This window comes from Anabas testudineus, chromosome 14 (genome assembly GCF_900324465.2).
Source record: "Anabas testudineus chromosome 14, fAnaTes1.2, whole genome shotgun sequence".
Lineage (NCBI taxonomy): Eukaryota > Metazoa > Chordata > Actinopteri > Anabantiformes > Anabantidae > Anabas > Anabas testudineus.
This window is the reverse complement of record NC_046623.1, coordinates 19,256,072-19,272,132: the sequence shown is the minus strand read 5'-3', so window position 1 is coordinate 19,272,132 and position 16,061 is coordinate 19,256,072. Positions and strand designations below refer to the sequence as shown.

The window sequence follows — 16,061 nt, the reverse complement described above, 5'->3', positions numbered from 1 at the left end:
AGGTTTAACACAGAAACAGGAAAACGATAACATTAGCTGCTAATGACGTGTACAAATCTTCTTTCTTCTGACGTCGAGCTTTGATTTCTCCTTGATAACATTGAAATCAACAAAAGTGCTGTTTTTGCCTGCTTCACCTTAAGAAATGTTGAAGTATCTGACAGGAAACAGAAGCTAAGGGGGGGGGGGGTCATCACGGAATAACATCAGGAGCTTCTTCTGTTCTTTAGCCAGTGAAACCTCATCCAAGCCTAATGCTAATAAAATGACCAGGTCCTGTCCGGCAGCTGTTCAACAGCAACCTCCCCAATAAAGTACATTATTAGAAAACCGTGGTCTTCGTCAGTGTAGAGTTTGTAGTACAATCCAAGACTAGTGCAGTGAATTTGAGCAAAGCCTTTTATTTTGGCATCTTTGAAAACTACTCCATGAACGGCAGTTTCAGACTGAAGAATGAAATAAAAATGTAAGTGTTCAGGACGGATGGTAAACCCAGTGAGAAGCCAGAAGAAGGAAGTACAGAGTTCTGAGCTTAAAGAATGTAATCTGGTTATTCATACCTGATCAGATCACCTTTAGCTTTATTTTATTTTAATCTTAGACCACGGGAACTAGTTTTGCATAAACATTTTACCAAAATACAAATATCTCCACAGGTTTAGGCTCTTTTAGCCTGTTGGTTCTGTTGATACGTGAAATCACTTATAATATATTTCATTCAATTCAGTGGATTTTTGTTGCTAGATTCTGTATTAATTTGATCATGGCTTCACATTTCAACCCTGTGAATGATTTCCTTCTCTGTCTTCTTTTTCTTTTTCCTTTTGGTTTCTGTGTTTGCTTCTCTGACAATCGTTCAACACGTTCTGTGGAGCAGAAGAACAAAACAAAATCTCACTCATAATAGCACAAATGTACACACAGCACACTGCAGGAGAGAATGCAAAGACCTCAGGCCCCAAAAAACCAAAAAGACAGCAGGTGTGTGTTTGGGTGAAACATCTGAGCTCAGCAGGAGAAACGAGTACAGGAAGGAGAATGCATAAAAACTGAACCAGCTTGTTCTCCACAGGCAAACATCGTATACAATGCTGTACATGCTAACTCAATGAAATTCCTTTAACATAACTTTTTGCCCTTTCAGTAGAAAAACACATACTGATGTACATTATAAAAAAGATTTTTCTATTTTGCAAAAGAGCAGAGTTCATCTTTCGTTAGCGTGTATCTCCTGATGTGCACCAATGCGGTTTTGTGTACAGTATTTACATATACAACCGTATAAAAAGATGGATTCCTCTTGTGTACATGTATTCAAAAAACTATTTCATCAGATCAGGTTGAATTTCTTGTGAAATACTTCTGAAAGTCGGTTTTATATACAGCAACAGAGAAAAAGCTGATATACAGCTTGGAGGTGGGTAAACCTGACTCGTGTGGAGGATGTGACATTTGAAACGCTGAGTGCCACTTGGCCAAAAACGTCCAGTTCTTGTACTTTCTTGCCTGCTAGGCCACAACGCTGTTTCAAGATGCTCAGTTAAAGGTATAATCCTTGATACTAGTGAAAGATTATTTGAACTCAACAGGCAAACAGCCCCCTAACATTCATACACGTGTAGTGCGAATCTCAAAGATGGGCTCATAAAATGTTGTCAAACCAAACGAATGTAACGACATAAGCAGATAAAACACATTTACACTAAACACAATGAAATTTTAAGTAAATGGGGCTCACGGTTAGATTGAGCGGAACAAAAGTCAACAGCATCAGTGTCTGTGGGGCCAGGTGCATGCATCTTTGTTGGCGGGGGCTCACTGGTTAGCAGGAACCAACCAGCAAGACATCTTTCATCTTCAACAACATCTTTCATCTTGATCAACAGTTCCCACTACAGAATCGTGAGCGAGAGTGGCGCTAGCACAAGTAGTAACTTCTGCAGGAAGGATGTTCCAGCATTAACACTGCTACAGAGCTAACTGGAACAGCCTTAGAGTGTTCACACTTGCAGCAAGAAATCGCTGGAAACCTGGTGTGGCCAGTCAGTACAACCTGCTGTGCAAGACAAAGATGAAAGGACCCCTGTGGTGCAACAGGGAAAAGTTGAAGAAAGCTCTACTTTATGCAAATATGCTGTGACGGAGGTCATGAACACCAGGTGAGAGGAGGCCGAAGCAGAGCCAGGTTACTACCCCACATGAATGATTTTAGACAGCAGAAGAAAAGCTGATCGTGCAGCGTCGACATCGTGTTTGTGACACGTTAGCAACACAACACACCCGCTGCAAAACTCCAGCTTTGCCAGGACCCAGTGATTTATCGCTGCAAGTGAGCGTTAGAGCCACCAGCTAAACAGAACTATAAAATCATTCATTCTGTAGTTACCACGAGTGCAGGTGACTGAAATGGATGCTTTTGGTCAAGTGGCCTGCAATCAGCAGTGGCAGTCAGACCTGGCTGTTAAACTCCACAGGATCACATGTTTGGCATTTAAACAGTAACAGCAACATGTTTTCACACAGAATGTTAGTTCACAAAGAGAAAAACTACCTGCGTGTCACCAGAAAAAGCAGAAGGTAAAGTGGTCAAACGAACTAACAAACCAAAAAGGCCATATCCTTTTGCGGAGCCAGGGCTACAGTCAGGTGTGGCTGAAGGTCTTTGCATTCGTACAGAAGGTAAAGGTTGGTGAACGGGATGAAACTGAACTATAATCAGAGATCATGTGACTCGCTGATGCCAAAGAAAAGTCTGTGATGTGCTTCTTCTTGCCACAAGTGCATTGACGTAAGGCACAGGCACAGTTCCCCTCTTTCAACAGAGTGGTTCTCATTAGTTGGTTTTTATGTCCTTTTTTCAAATGTCCCAGTGTAAGAAACACGTAGGGCGACCACGGCCGAGGTCAGAGGTCAGAGCAGCTTACATCGATGACATTTGTTCTGTTTGTCTGTGTGTGATTAAAAACAAACTGTTATCACAGTAGGACAGAAGATGATGCCGTTTTCTCAGCAAGGGACATATAAAACATGGGCGACATTTACTGTGTGCGACGCAGTAACAATCTGCTACTAACATGAGAACTAAAACGAGCACAGCATCATTAAACTGTATGTGGCTTGGTAATCCTGCTGTAGCATTAAAACTATTTTCATCAAACCCGAATCAGGTTGAAAAATAATTCCAAATGAAAACAGTGCTGCTGATGTCATGTAGGCTCCCACTTTAAGCACCTAATATAAATCCACATATAGAGCGACACACATCTGGATCTGTTCGTGTTTAAACTAAGGAAGTGTCCACATCCTTACGCTGATTATAACATTTTCTATCCAGCTTGTAATAGGAATAGTAGTTTATTAGGTGCTTAAATTGTGCCTATTAGAGCAGGTGATGTGAAAATCCTTCAATTGTCTCAGCATCGCAGAAGGGAGAAGAGAAACGGAGGTAAAGGAGAAGAAGAACAGAGGGAGGAGCGGCTGCGGCCTGTGGCGACTGGGTGATCACCCTAGTGATTCTGGTACTGAAATGCTCTGGAGGGAGAAAGGAACAGATCAGTGTCTCTTCCAGTAAATCTCTGGAGATTTTCCTTCAGTTTCTACCAGAAGGCTCCTATGAACAATGTGTGTGTGTGTGTGAGTGTGTGAGTGTGTACCGAGCATCTGTGTCAGTGTCTGCTTTAATAAATATCACAGATGACTGTTTGGGTCACATCGATAGTTCACCAGTACTGTTTATTCCCAATATTCTGCTTAGTGTTCTGTTAAAACCTGCAGCTGAACATTATTGTTATTTTATTCATACAATTCAGTTTAAGCCTAATATGTCCTGGTGTGTTGTCTGCATAAAGAGCTTAGAGGTGTGCACAGTTTTAGTATCCATGATGCTCTAGATGCTGTTGTCAAAGGTCTGTTTTCCCCTCTGGTATAAAATTAAGGGAAAAATATATTTAGCATTGAAATACTGGCACAAAATATGAGCTGTTCCAAACCTTGGGTAAAACATATCGGTTGAGCCTAAGTATCAGTCTGACTGTTTGTGATTGTACAGTGTATTCATCAGTGTGTCTGTATAGGTCCAGTATCTATGTATCTCCGTCAGCTCCGGCGCTCTTGTATATGTCTGTGTTTGCTGTGCATCAGTCCTAGAGGCAGGCGACGTGTGCCCATCGCCGTTCTTTACATGTATTTATTTCGATTTGTATGTAGGAGTCCTAGAGGCAGACGCTGTTGCTGATCTGGCAGGTGGATCCAGTTCCAGCTTGGGACAGGAAAAGCCTCCCGTTGGGGCACACGCAAACCTCGTAGACAGTCTGCCTGGTCCCGGAGGATGAGGAACTGGTGGAGGCTTTCCCCTCTGGCAGTCTCATCAGACGAATCCTCCGAGCATCCAGAGCGATCTGCGAAGGATAAAGAGAAAAGTGGTGAGTGGGGAAAAAAGGAAATCTGGAATGAGAAATTTGAGCTAATGCCTGGACAATAAAAGCCGCAGCGATCTGGACTGTTTCCTAACTGATGACACATGAATCAGACGGTTTCCCCAGCTTCTAGTCCTTGTGTGACGTTAGGTTAAACCCTGACGCAATGTATGACAACAAGGGTGTCCTGAAAAGCCAAGTTTCCCTTAAGACTAACATGTACAAACAATCCTATTCTTAAATGAATCATTCAAAAACAGGAGTTCAGATCATCTTAAAGCTACAGTATAGGACAGAACCATAGAACCATCCGCTCTCTCCCTGCTTCATTGTGCTCTGCTCCACCATAGGTTGTCATGTGTCGCTACATGAGTCTGAACTCTCCACCACATGTTTTTAAGCATATTGTACAAATAAACTAAACCTCTTCACCTATTTTATAGGAAACTTCCTTGAAAAATACTCAGGCTATAAATCTCAATCTTACTTTGCTCCCATCAGCTACCAAGACTCCATCCTTTTCCTTTTTCAAGCTCCGACACAGTGATACACAGCGTGACAGACGCTGGACATGTTACTGACTGTTTAAAAGACACCTCTACTTTAAGCAGTGTCTTTTTATCACTGATGGTGCATTAATGTGTTTGGCCTGAGACCAGCTGGACCGGACTCGGTGGTCAGGATGTGTAACATTTGGCAGACAACCATCTTAAGTCACCTTCAATTTCAGTAAATGGCCCAAGTCTCTGCTCAATAGAAGTCTTCTGGCCATCGTGCCTTTCGCTGTTCACACTCTGCACAGTAGATTTGAGCTCCATAGAAACATGATTCTGGCTTGATTCAGACCAGAAGATTCACTCATTTTCTTTCTCTACAGGCTAAAAGTCGGTCATTTCCCTTTCATCTTTGCCTCAGCTAACCCTGGCTGAACCATGTGTCTCTTCTCGTCTCCTCGCTGTAATTGCTCTCAAAGCAAATCTCTTCTCCTGCTCCTCTTAGCTTAGCTTTTATTTTTCTTCCCAGGACCTATAGAGCACAGAATTGGACTTGCACAAATAATGTCTATGGCTCTTTATACCTTAGCACTGCACATTGCCGCCTGCATGGAATCCTAAGCGATCTGGGTATTGAAAGTCACACAAGACAGCAGCATCTATCCAATTTCATCAGACATCAGATCTTGTGCGTTGGAGATTTTTTCCCCCATTTATACTTATTCCAGCAGCGTTTCCAGCTCTTTTCAACATTCAGTGCACAGTTACGGGATATTTTGTATGTGTGAGAAGCTCTAAGTTTGAACAATGCTTCATGGCATAGTGAGGAAAAAAAAAGAAAGTCACCCACAATGCATCTGGCTAGCATCACTGTGGACCAGCCTCTTATCAACTGAGGACGTGGTGGACTACAGGAGAAAAGAGCAGGACGATAAAAAGCTCAGTTGAATTCCTGAAGCAGGGAAAATGCTACACGTCCTTAAACATGACACTGAACCCAAGTTGCTCCAGTTACTTGTTTGGCAGCTACAACATCATCAGTGTGTCCTGAATCTCCAACAGGGACCAATAAAGTTGTTAAAAATCATGCACCAAATAGCATTTTTATTTATATGAAGCATAGTTTTTAACAACTTTCCTGATCCCTGTTGCCATTTGTCAGCTGCGATGGTGATGGGGTTCATTATTTTGTGCACAGGACAGTTTACAACCTGAACTAGAGCAGTGAAAACAAAGTAAAAGTGTAGAAACGTCCGTCCGTCGGCCACCCTAACCGCTCATTTTACTCTTCTCAACCCCACATTGATCGGAACAAACTGCCTTTCTCCCTCTGCACAGACACAAACCACTACTGCGCGTATTCCATTTCTCTGCCCTCGCCTGCTCCCTCCGGGGCCTCCTGGGGCTCGTACCGGACTGGTGTTTCACTGGCCGAGGGGAAGAGGAGCTCTCCAGCCATAAAAAGGTAAAGGAGCCATTACCAGGCGCCTCGGGGAGGCATCGGCACCAAATGACCTGGAACACTTTTAAAGTAGAGTCTCAGCTGACTTCCTCAGACAGCTGCTGCTGAACAAATTTTTCACCACGAGGGCGGATGGTGTAAAATCTGTGTATGAATGTGTGTGTGTGGCTGCATGGTCTGCATGTGGGTAAAGTGGAACATGTGAAGGACACAACTGGCAGGTAAGGAAAACGTTTAGTTTTTAGAGATTTTCCTATTTTCAAATAAAGAAATTATTCAAATGATTTTTTTATTCTATCACGTGGTTCCATACAGTCCAAAGATGTCTGTTGATGTGTGAAGATGAATATGAAAATACTTTTACAACTTCGATGTAAGTTGATTGTAGAAAACATCAGAAATCCTATTTTTTAATAAAACATGGTTATGAAGGTAAAAGTCAAATTCTCATAGTAGAATTTGGGTAAAATATTTTCTTTATTCTTTGAGTTTTCAGGTAATTTCACTGAACTATTACTGGATAAGTCATTAGTGGGCTTTAATTTACTAGGTTACCAAATACACAGTAAGTGATAATGTCTGTGGCCAACTGTGAGTGTGGTTTACTCATGGAAACTGATCAGGCCGAGTTGGACCGGATCTGTTCCAGTCAGCTTTGTCTTCAGGTCATCATCAAGTGCACTGAAGAACCCAAAAGGAGCCAAAACAGAAAAAACGAATGTTTGTCCAGCATTGAACTGAAGAAGCTTGAGACGTTAGCTTCAAACTGAATATATCTAAGCTGCCAGTTATTAAGAATTAGAGATATTGCTGAGATTAGGTTGTTAGTGTGCTGCCAGAACCTCCAGACATTAGTGGACCAGCCACTGTCCACAGCGCTTACTGAGGAGTAAGTGTGTGTGACAGCTAGTGGAAACCATCTTATTTAGTAATCTGAATGTTGTGACCTGTCGCTGGCCTCTGTGGGGTGAAAACGAATTCGTATCTCTGAACACAACGTGTGACCACGCTCAGCTGTGATGCTACTACAGGAAATCACATGTTGTCGCCGCTGGTTGGCAGCTGGATTATTAGTGCTGTGAAGTTACTTTATGTGCTCAAGTGACACTTCTGTGACTACGAGAGGCTTCAGAAATCCACAGTGTGTGTGGTTTGTGAGTGTCTAATGGCCGAAACCTTTCTGTAATTGCGGTGGCTGCGCCCGAGGGGAGAGAGCGTGTAAGACAGACGTTTGACAAATGGACATTTGCAACACTATTGGAGTGCGGGAACACAATTCTAATTATGTGAATTGACCATCAAGAGGTCAACTGCCTCGTTTTTGGCCACGCAGCCATGAAAACTGTGAGGAGATGAGGTGCGGTTGTGGCTTCAGACTACTTGTGTGGTTACTTTTAATTGGACCAAACCAAATCCAAGGGCACCTTCCTGACAAAGCCTCGCTCTCTCTTCCTTTCTCCTCGACTGTCTTAATGTATGAAACTGTTTTTGTGGGAAACTTTTAAACACTTTCTTCTCCCTAATCCTCCTTTCCTGATTTTAACAGATCTGACATGACACGACTGGTGCAACCTAAGGAGGGAAATCCTTTTATCAGTGCAGCAGAGCGTGATGAATGTGAGGACTGATGTGTGTAACGAATCAGGGGATGGTTGGAGGAATTTGGGAGAAGGGAGGACGGAAAGAAAGAAGACGGAAAACAGCATGAGGATAAGGAGCGGATGAGCAATACATAAAGAAGCTGGTAAATAAGCTAAGTTAAAGACCATCAGAGGACAGAGGAAGGAGGCGATGAAGAGGGGAAGGAACGGGAAAGTAGTAGGAGGGAAACGATGGACGGAGAAGTAAACATGTGAAAGGCTCAAACAGGAATTAGTGTGTGATGGGTGGATGGAAGAAAGGAAGGCAAAAAGAGAAAAACAATCACCTTCTGTTCTCTGATTTCCTGCCTCTCTGTTCGGACTCTGGTGGACGGCCAGTATGAGGGAAATTAGCACCAGCCAAAAGCAGAAAGCTGCTCCATGTTGGCTGAGGGCGCTAACTATTGTTTGGATTCTTGTTGTTTGCTAAAAATAAATCTGAACAGGAGAAATATTCAATTGAGATGGAGCTCAATCAGCCAACATGGCCAGAGGACAAAAAAAGTTAATATCTCATCGTGCCAGTAGACAGAGTGGGAGGTTTATCTGTGCACGTTTGAACTAATAGAACTGCATTAACAAAGAAAATGATTTCAAAAGTTCATTTTCTAACGAAACGCCATGTTTTTAGCTGACTGTGCTTCACCACGAGTCCTGAACATAATGAGGGGTTGCATTGAAGAACAACACAGGCTGTGTTTCTGTTCTAAAACCGCTGGTGCTAATCACCAATTATTCAAAAAGGTGATTACATCCTTGAAATGGTACTGTTCTGCAAATAACTGTTAAGAGAGGCAAAACAATTATTTTTAGACAATGACTGATAGCTTCAAACTAATACGGGGTTCTTGTTTGACATGTGGCAAAACATACAGTCAGTTTTCCAGGTTGTCTAAGCTCCTTTAGCTGCAGGTGGATGAGCTCAAATCTCACTTACATTCCCTCACTGTGTGTTTTCATCTGGTTTTCTATCACTCTCAACATTCTCTGTTTTTGAACAGCGCTGCAAATGGCACTCAGTGTTTGTGAACGCAGCCTCGTGCACACTGTCCAGCACAGTCCTGGACCCTGGGACCTGTGCTGCTGACTGTCATTTAGTTCTTTTATATATGAACTATGAAAATGAGACTCCCACAGTTATCCTACGTGTTCTTCATCTGCTGTTGTCTTTGCCCTTCAAATCAACACAAGGCTAATTTGTTGGCTGACGCACCTCGCCGTCTTTGGATTCCAGACGAAGCTCGTTTCTGCAGATGGCCTGGATGTCTCCGGCCTCGGCCAGGATCTGGATGCCTTTAGGAGCCTCCATGAGCAGGGAGCGAGTGGGAGACTCCAGCCTGGGAAGAAATGGAACAGCTCAGTTAGAAATCACTGCCTCAAAAACTGGACGTTTGGATGAACTGTTTGAAACAACATATCTTTAACCTGTGAGCTCGCACCTGAGCAGAAGGACGAACTGAGGTCATCTCTGATGAACATTTGTTTTCTTTTAATGTTTGAAGGTAAACTATGACTCGTCCAGTTTTGATCTTCTGGGCAGGGGGGACATGTCTGCTGCCCCCCCGTGGAGATTATACGTTTGCTTGTAAACTACAGTCACTATTCTAACAAAGCCTGAGGCTGTGCTCTCTGTTGTTTTCACCAGCATTTGAATTATTATGTTTAGATACAAGAAGAGACATTTATTGTACATAAAGTTTCAGCTCACAGATCACAGGTCCTGAAATAAATCACCTCAGAATGTCTAATACACGTATTTTGCAGTTCTGTGCGTGCAGATAAATTTCTGTGGAGACGTAGGCAGCAGCACAAACTGCAGTAGACGCATCTCTTTAAATGTTCACAGTACACTGGACACGTACAGTGGGAAGAAAAAGTATGTAAACCTTGTGGAATTTCATGGTTTTCTGATCTGATCTTCATCTAAGTCAAGCGTATTAACAAATATAATGTCCCCAAAACAGTAACACAAAAAAATCTGTGGGTGGGCGGTCAACCAGTAATTAATTCCAACAGTTCCACAGCCTATTTCATGCCTGTGTCATTCCCATTCATTATTCGAATGAATGGAGTGTTTTAATTTGAAAGTCATGACGTGACAACACAAGATGATGAAAGTTAAACCAAACTTCGGCTAACATCATCATCCCCAGTCTTCAACTTCCAGTTTTTTTATGGTAGATCTCGAAAACATTCAACATAGTAGTTCAAGTTGCGTCAGCAAAAATAAAAGTCAGAAGGAACAATAAAGGAACCAGACAGTCTTAGTGCTAATGCAATCCCCTGCAGTTTGCTGGTGTCAGTCTCTGACTTTGCTTCTGGCAGGTTTAGGGAACAAAGTCACGGAGGTGTTGACTAAAATCCCCAGATGATTAAGAGAAGTCAGAGGAGCTGCAGTACAGCACGGTGCTGGGCCATGTTACAGTAGAAATGCTCAAATGAAGAAGAAACAACAGAAAACTGTGTCAGATGTTACATGACAGTATTTGGTGGACCGGTCCTTCCACACAGTCCTCACAGTTCCATTCACATCAGCAGTGAATCATAGTGAACAACTCCATTTACACCACATTAACTGTCAAGACGTCACCAGGATGAACAGCATCTCGTCCCTCGTCATTAAGACATTCATTATTTCTTCAGCTAATGTGTTTGAGTCATCAGGACTTCTGACTGTAGTCATCATGAACTCCCCATTAGCTTCCATTGTGTTTGTGTCGTCCTAATAAAGCAGACATGACCATCAGAGGTCAGAGGACTCAGATACATGAGTTGGAGCATTCGTTTAGGTGTTGTTCTGTCACCTATGTCCTGATACATGAATTCAATTCATGCACCTTTACCATAAGATGTTACCTCAACTTTTACAGTAACAGTCAAACGGCAGAAGACGAGAAACGGTCTCTGTGATGTTGAAAGTGAAATGATCAGTCTCTTATGGATTACCCTTCTTCTTCTACTTTGCCCACAGAGGGTGAAGAATTAGCACATATCAATTACAGTGTGATTAATTAAATATGTATATATCAGCTAAGGTCTCATCGTTTTGTTTGTTTGATTTCCAACACTGCTCCCTCTTTATGATAAGGCCATTTAACAAGTGTTAATTAAACTGGAATACATTTACAACCATCTTCTATTCCCCGCTCTCTGTTCCTATACAGATCCGTCCCTCGCTGCGTCGGCGTGTTTTTGTTTCCAGGTTTTTTCTTGCATCAATAGTACTGACACAATCTATTAGCATCTCGCTAACTGGTGTCACCAGAGAGCAGGGCAGATTAGAGCGAACACAATTTTAAATTCTTCTATCTCGACTCTAAAGGTTCCTTCCAGTCATGCATTAAAATGACCCTGCTTTGAATAATACACTGGTTTTTAATAAAAACCTTCATCTTTAAGAACATTGTCAGCACATTAGCTTTCAAACCTCTGGTGGAGCTATTCTGGAGATTTCAATACACCAATGTGATCGTGGATTTAATGTTGTGGACAGTTGGCCACTCAACAGAAAACAGGAAATCACTATTACAAATGCAAATATTAATAATATTATTACCAACTGGACCAAATATGATGGTTCTAGGTCAAAGGACAATGACACTGTGACACAGAACTGATGATGTTTGTCTGGTAATGACCTTTGGTTCTGTCCTTGCAAAGAAACACCTGGGTGAGGATGAAGAGGAGTTTTCTTCATCATGAACTCCTCCCTCACTCTCAAATAGTTCTGTTCACTGGTGATATTGAAATTCATTTCCTTTTCATTGCAGTGTTGATTTTCTTAATTTCTGTCTCGTTCACAGTGTGAAAAGATTTTCTTATTTCACAAAAATCCAAATTTATCTGAGAAACGGTTTCAGAAAGCAACAGCATCTATTGCTGACAAGCTCCTGTACTGTGTTGGTCTCTTCATGTCCTCCACTTCCACTTTCTACCTATTTTAATAATAGATTCGACTTTTTCCTCGTCATTTTACTTCGGTAGCTGCCATAACCTCATTTCCCTGCAGTGATCAATAACGTTTCATCTTGTTCTTTTCTTGTTTTCTATTCCATTTGGTTCCTCCTCTTATCCTTTCTCTCTTTTCTTGGCAACGCTTCATATCTACCACTGGGATCAAAGGTTAATAACTTTTCACGCGTTCCCCTCATATCTCCCGCCTTCAGATAACAACAGAGAAGACTGGAGCTTTTTGACATGACAGAAATTTTAAATTTGTACAGTCTAAAACCTGCGGGCAGCTTTCCTACTTTTTCTTTGCTCTACATGTAACTCGGTCGTCCTTGGCGACAGCACCTTCTTTAAATGATCTGCCTCCATTTCTGTACGCTGTGAACACAGTGGTCAGAGCAGTTTGGTGTAATAAATATATAAGCTGTGGAGAGTTGAAATGGGCCGCTATCGTGCCACGCAGCAAATCACAGGTTAAATGGCAATCTCAGCCGATACGGGCGCAGCTGATTGCTTCGCAGAACATGGTGAACGGCCCAGCAGATGACCTGAACGTTCTCCTGAGGAACACACCATCCTCTCAATTACTGGATCAGTCTAAGCTGAAGGTGTGGAGGACAAAGAGGACAGAGAGGACGAAAAGAAATGAGCAAGGGTCTACAAAATGGTAGAAAGCAAGGATCAAAAGAAGTTTCTTAATTTGACACCTTTTTATGCTTTGTATCGTTGTCTGATAATGCTCAGAGGGAAGAATGGTGCAGCCCAAAAACATAGGTTGAACAGAGACCAGAGCAGTTTAAAGTGAGCAGGCTAGAACAGAAATGAACATGTGAAGAGAATAAAAGACAAAGGGATGAGAGAATAAAGAGCATCAGGAGCTGGTGTGAGACAGGAAAAAGGAAGATCAATGTAATGAATCTGAGGTGGGAGAAGACGAGAGGAGGCTGGAGATGGGCAGAGACGGAGGAGAGAGGAAGAGACACGACGAGGGTAAAGAGAAGACAACGAGCCTGATCTCTGGGCTTCACACAGAGCTCAGCGGTCGAGTTGGTCGTTGTCTTCTCTAATGACGACATTCTCTACTATGGCACCGTCCTGCAAAACTTTAATTGAAATGCTAACAAGCTCAGAAAGCCAGTGTTAAGGAGCTGATATGAGAGTCATTGAAGTGGGAGAATCCATTCAGTAAATGTTGACCTCATGGAACTAGAAGAACACGTCAGTGGATCACCAGCATCAGCAGGATACATCCTCTGAGAACCATGAACATCTTTATTCAACAGCTGCTCAGATATTTTACTAACGTCTATTCATGTGACGTACACCAGGCTCCATATCCCCACTGAACTGTGATAACTTCACTCGCTGTAATGTCCTTCATTTGTAATATAAAGTTGAACATCGACCAATAGCTCGAGATCAGGTGTCCCTGGACCATGTTGGACCACGAGTGTAGAGATTACACGGTGATTGGTCATTGTCTTATTACTGTTTTCTGTATTAGTTCAGTCACTGATTTACTTCAGATGGGACGTTCACACGGACAAAGACGTGGAATAAAAACACCAGGAGGGAGGTGCCACTCCTACTGGAACAGGAACTTTATCAGAACCGTTCCATCAGCGTCTCTGTGTGATCACTTGCTGTTGTGTAATAACATGCTGTCGATATTTTCAGGACACCGGGTTGACAAACCTTCACTAGATTGAGTTTCTGACAGCCTAATGTGACTCTATCACACTCGTGATGTGTGATGTGAAAACTTTCAGCCTCTTAGCTCCTGCGGGATACGAGACTCTTCACATCTCATTTCACCTTAGGAAAAAACAACCCTCTCAGTTCTGTTTCCTTTCCTTCCCTCTCTCCTCTTTGTATTGCTTCATATATATTCCTGTTATCTGTGCTGCGAATTGGTCAGGACATAAATGAAGGCGTGCTATCCACTTCACCCACGCTTTCACAAAGGCATTCGTCTGATGCAAGGACACATAGTGTTGACAAGGCATTTGGTCTGGACGGGGAACTGACAGCTCTGGGTGTGTTTGTGTGTATGTGTGTGTGTGTGTGTGTGTGTGTGGGGGGGGTTTAATACGATATCCCGAAATAGGATTTGAGTCCACGATTGCTACCTGCCAAGGGGTTGGGAGAGATTAGAGTAAGATTAGATTTTAGCCATGCTCCAACGAGCTCGCTCCCCTTTTCTGACATAATTGGATAGTTTGGGCCATGTTTCATTCTCAATTGGACGGTTGTCACCAAAGATGCATAAACATGGGGGAGGAGGAAAGATGACGGCACATCACCGTAGACTCTGACTGTCAAATTATATGGACGATCGCATGATGAGGGGCTTTGGAGCATTGCTCAGCAATGATCTGTGTGTCACCGCTGGGACGTTTTTTCACGGTTTTATTGTGTGAAGTGATGGTTTTGAGAGGAAACCAGCAGTGATTGATGAATCTGCCACTGAAATACTGTTATTAGATATTTGTCCTTCGCTATCCAACGCCTAATTCCTGTCAAGCTCCTCTCCACAGCACCTCTTTTGACACACAAAGCTATTTTTCTTCCTTTATATTATCTTTCTACACTCTCACACTTGTCTGATTCTTTGTCTGAAAGGGTTTCTTTCATTTTTTGCTGTTTTTATTTTGCCTATACTGTCCTTTCAAGTCCTTTCAGTCTCGCTCATATTTCCTCACTGCCTCTAGTTATGTAATCGTACAGCCTGTACTTCAGCTCCTTTTCCCATTCTTTCCACATTTTCTTAGTCCGATTTCACAGCCTTTCTACTTCATTTTCTTTCTGTTCAGATTAAAAAATGTCCTTGTGCTATGCAGATAAAAAGACCAGCAACATTTGTCTAAAGAATGTGTCCTGTAGGTCTGCTCGGGCGGCCTCGCTTTTAACTGGGATATTTCTGGGGTATTCTGACTATGCAAAGTCAAAACAGTGTGTTATACACTTTTTTAAAAAGAATGTCTCCATGTGAAGTATAAAGTACAAACACCTTTATATTAGAGTTACAGTATGGAATTAGTGGTGAGCAGAAACAGACACCACTACAACACTGGCTAAATGTTGGTTATTTGCCGTGAACCAGGTGAAATGAGAACGATCTGTATTTGAAGCCCTCTGGCTGCTGCGTGGTCTCACTGTACGTGACCCTGTGCTGTTTCCATCTTCACTTTCTCATCCTCTGTCCTGCCATAAACATCGCTCTCTCTCCACTGTCAGTTGTGTCTCTCTTTCTGCTCTGATGGACTGTCATCACATCTGACAGCACGGGCGGGACAAAGATGATAAACAAGACATTTACACCAAGGAGACGTCCTCTGCTGCCCACACACAGGCAGCCTGAGCTCAACTTGAATGATGGCCACCTTGAAGTCATTCAATCACCAAACTGCTTATTTTAATTCGTTTGGTCATAGAAACTGGAGACAGTGCTGAACCTGGACTAAGAGTTTTTAGAAATTCAGTTTGGGAGCGTGGTCTCACAGGGAATATTATGTTAGACAGAATTAGTGTCCAGTTGCCATGGTTACAGGTGTTTTCCACAGTCAGTGACTTAATGGCTAAAATCCCGTTATTTGCCTTTACAGTAATATAACATCTAGATTAAAATTCAGAAAGTTCAGTCCTAAAAAAAACTGGAACTGATCCTACTGATGTTTAACACTACGAATCACGCCTCTGGTTCTGGCTCCTGTGGACACACATTATCGGACAGGGGCACTAATTGCCCGTGGAAAAGTGCTCTTTCCATCACTTCACTGATTTCTGCATTTAAATCCCGCCTCTTTACCAGGTTTGACATTTTTTTACCTTTAAGTTGAGTAAAGTATTGGAACCTCAAGAAAAATACATAAAATCCAGTACTGAAATCACGATTAATACTGAAAACCTGCACATATTCACATTTAAGGAGCCGGAACCACAGTTTGAACATTTTAAAAACCACGTTCCTCAACTGCTGACAGTAGTTTTGTGTTGATAATCATTGTAGCACCACATGGATGATGCTTAAAGTATGCAGAGGAAAGACTACATACTAAAGTGATAAGTTTGTGCTTTTGTGTTGTATTACATTATATTA

General features: G+C 42.3%; 1 protein-coding gene across 1 annotated transcript in view; it reads right to left on the bottom strand.

Moving 5' to 3' along the window:
- Positions 1 to 381: 381 nt before the first annotated feature.
- Positions 382 to 16,061, bottom strand: part of sgcd (sarcoglycan, delta (dystrophin-associated glycoprotein)) — a 103,513-nt gene continuing 87,833 nt past the window's right edge. Inside the window, exons 7-8 of the mRNA XM_026373067.1 lie at positions 9,225 to 9,348; positions 382 to 4,397 (exon numbers count right to left, since the gene is read on the bottom strand). Coding sequence (XP_026228852.1) covers positions 4,212 to 4,397; positions 9,225 to 9,348 — 310 coding nt within the window. The 3' untranslated portion in view covers positions 382 to 4,211. The remainder of the gene's footprint in view (positions 4,398 to 9,224; positions 9,349 to 16,061) is intronic.